Raw genomic sequence first — 12,070 nt, 5'->3', positions numbered from 1 at the left:
TCTTCTTCTTCTTCTTCTTCTTCTTCTTCTTCTTCTTCTTCTTCTTCGGCTCAGAGTAAAAACAAATTTAGAATTTGATAAAAATCTGAGTGTGGTGACACACATCTATAACCCATGCACTGAGGAAGCTGAAGCAGGAGGATCAGGGGTTCAAAGTGAGCCTGGGCTATAGAGTGCGTTTAAGGCTAGCCTGAGCAGATGAGCCTCTGTCTCAAAAGTTTTTGGTGAAAGATTATTACAATAATAATACACTATAAATAAAACAGTTGCAAATGTTAACTGCTAAGGAGCCAATGATGTACTCAGCTTGGCTTTATGACAGACGAACAGAATGTCAGCTCTGCTCTAATGTGTCTGCAATTATGGGCAATTAGTGTGTGTGTTTAAGCACTGTGACCCCCTGGAGAACAGTTCAGTAAAACAATGTGTAATGTTTTAAAGAGAGAAGGGGGAGGGATTAGAGTTCCAATGTAATTCTTATGAATCTGAGGCTGATGATTCCTATTAGATTTTCAAATTCTCACGTTGTGTTGCATATAGACCATAGACTGTTACAGGAATCAAAAGCTAACTATCATCAATCTCTTAGATGGTCTTTGAACACACTCCCCTGGAACTTTACCCTTTGTTCCTTTTCCTTCTCTTCTTCCATGGTCTGGAAGGCGAGGACATGTGCTTCTTTGAGGGACTTGTGCCTCTGCTGATGCTGTTCCTCCAGCTCCTCTAGCTCCTGCGTGAGTCGCTGGCGCTCCTGAGTGAATTGCGCTTGCAGCTGCTGCAGAGACGTCTGTGACTGGCAGAGCTGCAGCTCCAGGTTCTGCTTGAGCAGGGAGATCTACACCAGAGAGACACACAACAGAGAGTAAATGCAAGGCATGCTTTACCAACTGCTGGCCCAAGGGGAAGAGCAGGTCAACCGGTCTGACGAAACAACCATTTCAAGTTAAAATTGTTCTACATCCAAAACCCAATTCAAAGATGGACCGTTATTATTGGATGTCTGTACGGTGTATGTATGTGGCGGTCAAAGGGGAGCAGCATGGAGTCGGTTCTCTCCTTCTACCTTTATGTGGGTTACAGGAATTGAACTCAAGTTGTCAGGCTTGACCGAAGCACTGTATGCTGAGCCATCTCGCCAGCCCAAAAGTCTGGTCTTGAGAGTTATCACTAGTTTAAGTCTGTCTTCAGAAATTATCTTGCAAATTGTCTAATTACCATGCTTATAAAATTATGCAGATACATATAACTGCTGCAATAACACACTGGAATACATATAACATAATGATAACAGAAACAGGAGGCAACTAACACTCTTGTAAGATAAAGTGGCTCTGAGGAGATTTACTACAGGTTAAATGGCTTCTCGGTGAGGTACTAAGTGCGATTATTAGGACTGTGGATTCAGAAAGAAGAGCTGCCTCCTCTTCTGGTATCTACCTCGCCACTGTGTGGGAAGTGGGCATTTCCACACCATATGCCTTCACTTAGAGCAGCTTCTGGCATACAAGAAACAACACAGTAACTGTTAGTCAAGATGATTTGAGGACTGAAGACCTGCTCTTTTGAAACATTTGTCAGGTTGTTACTTATTATCTATTTGATGTGTGAGTGTGTTTGTGTGTGCATATCCACACACATTTGTGAGGGTGTCCACAAAAGCCAGAGAGGACATCGGATCCTATCCCCTGGAGCTGAGATTACAGGCAGCTATAAGCTACCACGCCTGAATGCTGAGTGCCAATCCCAGGGCCTGGAAGAACGGTGAGAACTGGGAAGTGATTTATTGTTCCTTTTGAGAGCCAATGCTATCTATCAGCTTTAGTATGTCAAGCACCACCTCTGGCTGTTTTAATTCAAATGACGTCTTTTCAAAGAACAGAAAGCATGTGCTATGTATATTATGTACTTATAAATACTGTTTAATTTTTATGTATTTCTGATCACATCTACAGGTTACTCTAAGCTGAAATGGTGTTAAGTGAGTCTTACTCTAGAAATCTGAAGAAAAGCGGAACTTGAGTCCAGATAGAAAGTTATGAAATATGCCTTGTAAACAATTTAAGACACCATCCACTCATACCAAAGTAAAACAGTGCTTGTAGACTCCAAAGCCAACAGCAGAGGGCGCTCTACAGTGAGGAGGAGCCCTTTCGGTTCTTATCCGCAAAAACTTTCCTTTGATGTGTTGGTGGCAGGAACAGGCAACTCAGCATGTTTCACAGAGAAAGCTCCAAAGCAAAGAAGATCCAGGTCCCACCAGCAGTGCAAAGGAAGGCAAAAGGGAAAAGCTACTCACTGGCAAACAAGGAAAGCTAAAAGCATCAGGGATAAATCTATGCAGTGAGCTTGGCTGAAATACTAGCTACAGGAAGGGTTTGGAACAGAGTTACAGATGAGGATTAATGAACGAGTCGGCACATGCCGTCATGGAAACAGCCAAGCCCTGGTTAGAAGTAACACAACTGACATAGATGTTTGATCTGTCATTATGTACTTCCAAAGAAATCGTTTGACTGTTGGAATTTTATGAATTATTAATTTGTATACAATGGCAGGTTTCAGATGTTTTTTTCAGATTTGGGGGCTAAAGGAGGAACTGTCTCTGACTCCAGGCAATGCAACTTCTTAAAAATAAAAGAGACAGGGTTTCACTCTGCATCTCAGGCTAGCTTGAAATTTATAGCAATCCATCTGAGTTCAAAGATTATGGGTGTGCATGACCACACATAGCTAACTTAATGAATAAAACCACAGCAACAGATAAGGCCATGCTGTGGGCTATGATTAGAGTCTATGTGCTTGGGATTTTATGAAAGGCTCACCAGGATGAAATGACTACTAAAGAAAGCCCGGAAAGACAGGGCAAGGCATAAAATGTAACTGCAGCAAACATGACTGTGAACACCGATCTGTAATCAACAGTCTTCCTCTGCCCAGCCAGTGTGGTCTTCCAAGACAAAAGGTAGGGCCTCAGCATCAGGATGGATCTCACAGTGCCTGCCTTGTGTTTCCGTGGTGTTAACTTGCTAGAATACACAAGGGAAAGTCAGGGACAGTGTGTATCACATGTACGACCTTAACTGATATTCTCGAAGCTCTTCCTTGGCACTCTAAGTTCCTTTAGTGGGAACTGAAATTGAACTAGCCTTTTCCTCTCCAAGCTGTATGCTCTGGCACAGCCTTGTTCAACTGGAAAGAGGAGACATGAAGTTTTGCTTTGCTCAGGGGTACTATTTGGGCTGCCAGGAGTCCCAGATCTTATCCTCCAAATCAGTGATTCTCAGCCTTCCTAATATTGTGACCCTTTAATACAGTTCTCCTGTTGTGGTGACCCCCCAACATAAAATTATTGTTGTTGATACTTCATAACTGTAATTTTGCCACTGTTATGGATCATAATGTAAATATCTGATACGTGACCCCAAAGGGGTCATGACTCACAGGTTGAAAAACACAGATCTGAATGCTTAAGTTAGTAAAAAGCTAACTGCTGCCTTACACATATTTATGTCTTTGTGATACGTGCTTTAAATGTTCACTGCCTCTGTACATCTCCCATTGTGTTAGCTCGATCACACTACATCAAATTCTACTAATCTGATTACAGATTGACTTAGACTTGCACTCTTTAAAGGTGAAGCTTATGAGGAAATAACTTTAATATAAAAAGAATTGTCACATATATCACACATTTAAATATAAGCAGTTTAAACTTTCTCCAGTTTAAATACTATACACTATAATATACTTTACCTTAAAAGAACTCCAAAAAACTATTTTCCAACTTAGAATATATGATTAATATTGGAATATACACACTCTAGAAAGTAATAGACATTATATGCAGAGAGATACATGCAATTTAGTAGTCAAATATACTTTTTTAATATTCTTAATATTGGAAGCACACAAACGCTCAAGTATTCACATTCATGTTCAATGCAGCAACATGAATCATATGCAGTAAGCCTTATCATGCAATGCAGCACTGCAGAAAACATATTGGTAAGGCAGCAATAAGGAAATCGGCCTTTATTTTGCGGGAAAATTGCATACCATTAGAAAGGACAGAAAATGAGCAAACCAGTGTAATACAAACTAATGTTTTAAAGCACTGTGAAATGAACTAAAGTTTTATAGCAATTATTTAAGCATCTGAGTTTAATGTGGATATAAACTGCATAATAATATCAAGGAGCTTTAATTCAACATAAAGTAAAACAAGGATGGGGTCTGCATTATGTTTGGACAATCTTGATCAATAATATTCTTACGGAGTACAGAACATCTATGAAGTTACTTGTTGAATAGTAAATGAGAAAAAGCAGCTGCTTTGATTTATATATCATACTCAAATTAAGTACTTTACGGTATTTGGGTCTTGATATGTTATCAATTTTCAACATTCTATCCATTTGCTTTTTAAAGAGATTTATTTATTTTTATGCGTATGGGTGCTTTGCCTGCTTGTTAGGTCTGTGCACACCACGTTCATGCAATGCTGAAGAGGTTAAAAGAGTCTCCTGTAACTAGGGTTACAGAGGGTTGTGAACTGCCAAACGCAGGTCCTCTGGAAAACAGCCAGTGATCTGAGCTGCTAAGCTATCTTGCCAGCCCTATTTTAAAGAAACACGAGAGTCTTTATTTCAGAAAAATTAATCCCTATTTTAAAAATCCTTACCAGTCAATATAGGTGTAGTCAAGTAACGTATTCTATATTTTGTAAGCAATTTCAAAAATTTAACTGTGCTGACAGCAATTGCCATTTTCTGGTCTCTACCACTCAACAATAGCTTTTGAAAAGAAAAGCTTGAGTCTCTTTTAGAAAACATGGTGTTAAAGGGAGAATTTTGTAGAAATGTCAAGGAGAAAACATATTAAGATATGTGGTGTGTTTTACAGGAGGAAGCTTTGCCTGTCTGAGGAGCCCTCATGCATGGCCTGGGCCTTTACCACATGCACGTGGTAGCTGCTCACTGTAAATACAAGAATGAATAGAGTCATGTGGTAACTAATAGTATTCTAATATATGTAGATTGTATATTAACTCTAAAACAGTTCGAAGCTAAGACGGCTTGTGTGACAGGATACCAGGCACAACATTAACCTACCAACTTTGGTTTTTAATTCCCTCCTTCTTCAACCTTATTACCAGAGTTAAAGAACACACAAAGTATACAATCTACCCCCAAGAGATAGCAAATGACCCTGGAATCTAGCTGTACGTTAATCTCTGGACCCTCTGAGATTCTGGTGCTTCACGTCAGAACTGGGTCCAGGCTGAACAACCGGTTTGTCTCTAATTACCAAAGTAAGTGTGCACTGCCTATGGCAAACACTCTGGAGTGCATCGGACAGAGACTCGGGCTGGAGATACATTAGAATACATTTCATTTTGCTTGATTTATAAAAAAGGACACCAAGTATAAAATAATAGTTTTTACCAAATATAGATAATATATCTGATAAAATAGTGGTTTATGTCCTATAACCAAAGATTCTCAGTGGATTCTGGGCACATTTTTAATAGACCTTAGTATTTAGTGCTTAAAGCCACTGATGTGGGACATATATCCCAAGTGTGTCAGAGGGAAAAAGAAAATGCCACCATGGAAATGAGGTCACAAAGGTGCGCTGACTTGCAGGTGTTGACGAAGCAGAATTCAGAGCCAGCTGTGGATGGCCTCCTCAACACAAATGTACCCTGGGCTTTATTTGATGATGGTTAGTGATTTTCCCCCTTTTAGAGAGAATTTTTATTTTCTTCTCTCCCCTCCAAAATGGCATTTATAAGGTATACACGGTATTCAGATACATGACCCATTTTTTTCTTGCTTTGTTTACCTGTAGTTTATAAGCCAGGGTCTCACCCTATTACCTAGGCCGGTCTCAGCCTTACAGGTGTAGGCCACCATATACAGAATTTTCTCTATTCTTTTTTTATTTTCAAAATTGTTGTTGTCCTGTATCCTAGGGTGCTGGTCTAGAACCCCTATCTTTCCACCTCTCCTCCCAAGCGCTATGATTCCAGGCCTGGGAAGACCTTCCTAGTGCTTGCAAAGGCACTTCCTATGGCAGTCACTGGCTCCTGCTTTTCTCCATTTCTTCAGTGTCAGTCAGCACATTACATTTCTGCTGGAATTTAAACATGGGCCCCTCTTTTACCACCAGTACATAACTAGGACTATTGAAAGTCATACCAGCTTAATTGGAAAAAGTTTGGTACTTTTAAGTATTGAAAATAACACTAAAAACTGCTAACTTAGGCTTAGTGGAGAACAATAAAAATAATTTATCAGCATGTCAATGGCTTACATACATTTTCATGAACTATTATAGATCATTGGTGCTGAAACATTTTGATAGTTTTTAAAGACTATTAGTTTGCTATTATTAAAGACTCCAGGGAGAAGGAAAGCAATAAAATCATATTTCAGTTAAAAACATATTTTTTAAAAAGAGGAACATAGTTGAGATCATGAAATTATGGCCACTCTGGAAACCATCCATTTGGTAATTCCAGGAAATGGTTTTCTTGGAAGACTCTAAATTAAAATTAGCAGTTAAGAGCCACAGGGACACTTCTTAATTTTCTCAGAGATGCTATAAATTGTGTTTCCCATTATCTTCTCAATCTTAACTAAAACAAGCTAGAAGCATCTGCAAAGAAGAGACAGATGTATTAGCAATCGTGTGATGGTTTTAAGGATGGCCTGTAAGAAGCCACCCCTTGCCAAGCACGAACTTTCAGTTGGGAAGCTGGGTCAGTGTATGGTTAGTGAGGAAAACCTCCCTGCCCAGTGCTACATGCTAACAATTCAGGTTGGTTATGCATGATGAAGGTGAAAGGTGACCAATGACAATTATGATGTCACATCAGAGGTTTAATTGAGGATTGTTTAATAATATTTAATGCTATTTTTTGGCTTAGGGAATATATAAAGATATTCTGACCCAGGTACAAATAGACATTTATAATAATGTACTTTTCACTTATATTAAGTCAATGATCTAGTTTTTATTTAATTAGTATATTTTTAACCACTAAGGGGAATAGTTATGTCATCAAAATGTCTTGAGATACAATGTAATTCATTTTGACAACAATCACATTCTATTTGGGTTCTTATCCCAATCAACAAATACATCAAAAAAATTGGATATTAAGCTGAAAACAGAAATGATCAAGTCAAGATTATTACTCTGAGCTATGAGATTTTAATGTTAATAAGAATGTTTAAATGTAGCCTTTCTTGTTCATCAAAATTGGGATAAATATATCTGTCACTTATTTTAAAATGTATTTAAAAATTAAGCTAGTCGTATTTATTTTTTAATTTACTTATTTGATAGGAGAGTTGACTTTTCTCAGGTAGTAGAAAATGAAAATATTAAAGATTCACAGGACATAACTAGACTTAGACTTTTTTTCTGTCTGGGAAAGTATGGGCAGGCTACATTCTGCTTATAAGTAGGTACACGGGAACATAGCTGCTCCGCTGCCTGACACTCCTGTGAGTGTGTGTTTCACAGGACAGCAGCAAAGGCAGTGGCCACCTTTAATATTTTCATCCTCCACTACCTGAGACAAGGCACACATCATCACAGGCCTTTTCGAGGAGAAATGTACTGACCTCTGCCCTGAGGTAGCAAGGAGTCAGGGAACACATTCAGAGACATTCAGCTCTGTAATGTCATAAAGAAGGACAAGGTACTAATGGGATTTGATATGCAGATAAACTCATTATTTTTCTTCAAAGAGAAACATATGAATTATTATTTTGAAGCTTAATTTCTGGACATATATCTACATAAAAGTCAAACATAACTCTTTTGCCAATTATTAGGAAAGGGATTTACCTCATTTGTTAAAAATTATGACATGAAAACCTAAAGTATATTTAAATTTTATGAATTTTCCCAAATACTTATTCCTTTTAAGTAAAGTCTATTAATACTTTCCTTAAAAATAAATTTTTAATTAAAGAGAACATATTTTGCATTTAATTCCCTTTTCTGATAATCAACTAGTTAGCATTCTTCAGGGACATGACCGTGCCTTTCAAGATTAAAATTAAAATAATGAATTTTATGTATAAGATGAAAATCTAGCTTAGCTTCTTCATGAAATACACTTAATAAGACAATATGGTAGATGAATGCACATACACAAATGAATGGTTGAAGGTTAGATATCATTAGTACCCATATGCAAAAAAAATCTTACATTATGTGCCAAAGTCTATTTTTGTGTGTTAAAGCCTCAAAGCAGTGTTATTATGCAAAACCAAAAGTTCGACATGCCTTGTGCACAAACTGTAAGTGCCGCTCACTTACATTGTTGATAGACTTATGCAAAGCTTCCCCCAGAGAGTGCCGCTATGAGAAAAGATCACAGAAGAAAGGGGACATTCAGAATCTGAGTCAGAGAGAGCAGGAGTAACGTGGAGTGGGAAACACACAACACAGTTATAACATGCGCACAAAAAACAGTTCTGAGGAGAAATTTGATTTAAGAAGAAATTGAAGACACAGTGATCTGCACACATTGGATAATTAGGATAGGAATAGGGTTAGAGAATACCAGGATTAGATTATCTTCTCTGATGGATCTGTGGGCCAGTCGACTTACCTGTGCAGGATACTTAAGGCTAGAACATGTGACCTGAGTCCAGGGTAAAATGTGACGGTTACCAAAAGGTACAGAAAGAAAGAAGGGCTATTGTTCTAAAGTCCTTCTGATAGCTGCAACCTAACTACTTGGGTATTGCACACAAACAGCTGTAGGGCACAGCCTTCTCCAAAGAGCAGAAGAGAACCACAAAATTGCCTTGGCCTCTTTGTATTACCACTATCTTGGGATAATCCTTGGAAATCAGGACAGCAGAGAAAAAAATGAAGTGATTTTATCTTTTAAATTCTCTTTTCTAGCATGAACTCTAGAGACTGTAATGTTGTTTTCCAATGTCACAAGGTTGGGGGGTGGGTAGAGAGCTGTCTCAGAAGTTAAAAGTACTTTCTGCTTTTGCAGAGGATCCAGGTTCAGGTCCAAAACCTCACATAGTGGTTCACAACCATCTGTAACTCCAATTTCAGGGGATCTGATGCCCACCTACAAGCACACATATGGGGTGAACATACATACATGCAAAGCAAAAATATTCATACATGTAAAGCAATTAATATATTCTAAAGGGTAGATGACTAAGATATTCTAGGAGACGGTTTACTAGAACTGAATGGTGGACGATATCACACCTGTGAATTTGACATTGAATGTCACCGACATACAGAGCTGTAAACATTGCAAGACATGCTGGGATTCTCAAAACCTATGGACTGGATGTTTGTGCCCCCAGCACACCAACTCTCCTGTTGCCATCCCACCCTTCAATAGGATGGTACTAGAAAGTGAGACCTTGGGCAGGGTTAGGTTATGGGACAACACTTTCATTACTGGGTACTGTCCTTACAAAAATACCTCCAGAGAGCTTCCCCATGCCGTCCACTATGTGAGAACACAGAGCCATGAGAAATGTTTATGTTCAAAAGCTAGTATCTATGGCGTGCCACCAGCATAGCCCAAGCTAAGACAGGACGATTGGTACCAAGGAGTAAGGGTGTTCCTCGCTTCTGAGCAAAACATTCACACATGTTTAAAAAATCTACAAAGAAAAAACGTCTTAAAGAAGAGACAAACAACTTTAAAGATCCAACATCCTGGGTGTGGTTTAGGACAAGGCTGGATTTGAGCTGCACACTGGAGAAGCCTGTCTTACTATAAACGGGCCTTTTCAGAAACACAAGTGGACAGGTGCAGGGAGCTGTCAGTCATTTTAGAGAACACTAAGGGAATGCTGGGTAAATAAAAGGGTGGTAGACGTATGGACAGTAAGGCCACCCAGAGAAGGGCTCAGGTGGAGGAGAAGGTCCCAGTGCAGAAAACTGGGGTGATGGCCGTCCCTCCCACAGCAAAGCCATGACCTTTGCTGACAGTGGCTTCTCTATCTGAGTCTTACAGAAAACAGAACTTAAGAAGAGGAACTGAATATTGAGCTAACTGATCTCCATGTAGTTTCGAAGGTCAGAGTTGGATGTCAAGAAACGGGAGGCTGTACAGAAGGCTCGGTGGTTAAGAACACTTGGTTCTCTTACAGAGAACCTGGGTTTGATTCCTAGCACCACATGGCTGCTCATATCTACCCATAATTCCATTTTGAGGAGGATCTGATACTCTCTTATTACGTCTACTAGCACCAGGCAGGTATGTGCTGCACAGACATACATTTGAGCTTTGCTCATTCACACATGTTTAAAAAATCTTCAAAGAAAAAAATGGTTTAAAGAAGAGACAAACAACTTAAAAGATCCAATTGTTAAGCAAAAAGTAATTAGAATATAAAGATTTTGAAAATCCCAAGCCTATCCATTGTGTAAATATAAGAGAGCAGGTTTTTAAGGCAGTACTGAAATATATCTGAGGACCACCTACTACATCAGCATGACCAGCGAACATGGGCTAAGGAGTTCTTACAGCAGCCAAAAGAGGGAAGGCTCTGGGCATGGTGGCATGCCTTTAATTCCAGCAGTTAGGCATATCTATCTCTGAATTTGAAGCCACCCTGGTCTACATAGAGGGTTCCAGGACAGCCAGAGCTATATAGTGAGACCCTGTCTCAAAGAAATAAAACAAGCCCTCGCTTGGTCCTTGTGGTTGGGGCAGACACCTAGCTGGTCTGCCCCTGTGAAGACACCATATCCTGAGACATCCTAGAGGAGCCACTGCACCAAGAGCAGGGGGCACCTTGCTGGTCTGCTCCCATGAAGACACGATATCCTGAAACATCCTAGAGGAGCCACTACACTCAGAGCATCGGGAGCTCAGGATCACAGGATCACAGGATCACAGAGACATCTGGACCCTGTGGAGTTGTGACACAAGCAAGATAACTGGAAAGACTGGCTCCAGTCAGAGACAGTGAGTGTAGGTAGCACTAGAGTTAACCAGATGGCGAAAGGCAAGCACAAGAATATAAGCAATAGAAACCAAGGTTACTTGGCATCATCAGAACTCAGTTCTCCCACCATAGCAAGCCCTGGACACCCCATCACACCGGAAAAGCAGGATTCAGAATTAAAATCACTTCTCATGGTGATGATAGAGGACTTTAAGAAGGACATAACTCCCTCAATGAAGTACAGGAGAACAAAGGTAAATGGGTAGAAGCAGTTAAAGAGGAAACACAAAAATCCCTTAAAGAATTGCATGAAAATACAACCAAACAGGTGAAGAGATGAAACAAAACCATCCAGGATCTAAAAATGGAAGTAGAAACAATAAAGAAATCTCAAAGGGAGACTACTGGAGATAGAAAACCTAGGAAAGAGATCAGAAGTCATAGATGCAAGCATCACCAACAGAATACAAGAGATAGAAGAGAGAATCTCATGTACAGAAGATACCATGGAAAACATTGACACAACAGTCAAAGAAAATGTAAAATGCAAAAAACTCCTAACCCAAAACATCTAGGAAATCCAGGACACAATGAGAAGGCCAAACCTAAAGATAATAGGTATAGAAGAGAGTGAAGATTCTCAACTTACAGGTCCAGTAAATATCTTCAACAAAACTATAGAGGAAAACTTCCCTAACCTAAAGAGAGAGATATCCATGAATATACAAGAGGCCTACAGAACTCCAGATAGACTAGACCAGAAAAGAAATACCTCCTGTCACATAAAAATCAAAACATCAAATATACAAAACAAAGAAAAAATACTAAAAGCAGTAAGGGAAAAAGGTAAAGTAACATATAAAGGCAAACCTATAAGAATTACACCAGACTTCTCACCAGAGACTATAAAAGCCAGAAGATCCTGGACTGACATCATACAGACCCTACGAGAACACAAATGCCAGTCCAGACTACTATACCCAGCAAAACTCTCAATCAGTATTGATGGAGAAACCAAGATACCCCATGACAAAACCAAATTTACACAATATCTTCCCACAAATCTAGCACTTCAAAGGATAACTGGTGGAAAACTCCAACACAAAGAGGGA

General features: G+C 39.3%; 1 protein-coding gene across 2 annotated transcripts in view; it reads right to left on the bottom strand.

Annotated features, from left to right (window-relative positions):
* Positions 1-12,070, bottom strand: part of Fam184a (family with sequence similarity 184 member A) — a 116,858-nt gene that overhangs the window by 23,147 nt on the left and 81,641 nt on the right. For both annotated transcript variants that reach the window (XM_028772614.1, XM_028772615.1), the window contains exon 10: positions 623-835. In XM_028772614.1, coding sequence (XP_028628447.1) covers positions 623-835 — 213 coding nt within the window. The remainder of the gene's footprint in view (positions 1-622; positions 836-12,070) is intronic.

Source organism: Grammomys surdaster, unplaced genomic scaffold (assembly GCF_004785775.1).
Source record: "Grammomys surdaster isolate TR1022 unplaced genomic scaffold, NIH_TR_1.0 215, whole genome shotgun sequence".
In the NCBI taxonomy this organism is placed as follows: domain Eukaryota; kingdom Metazoa; phylum Chordata; class Mammalia; order Rodentia; family Muridae; genus Grammomys; species Grammomys surdaster.
Note: the sequence above shows the minus strand (reverse complement) of the source record. Positions and strands in the feature narration are given on the sequence as shown.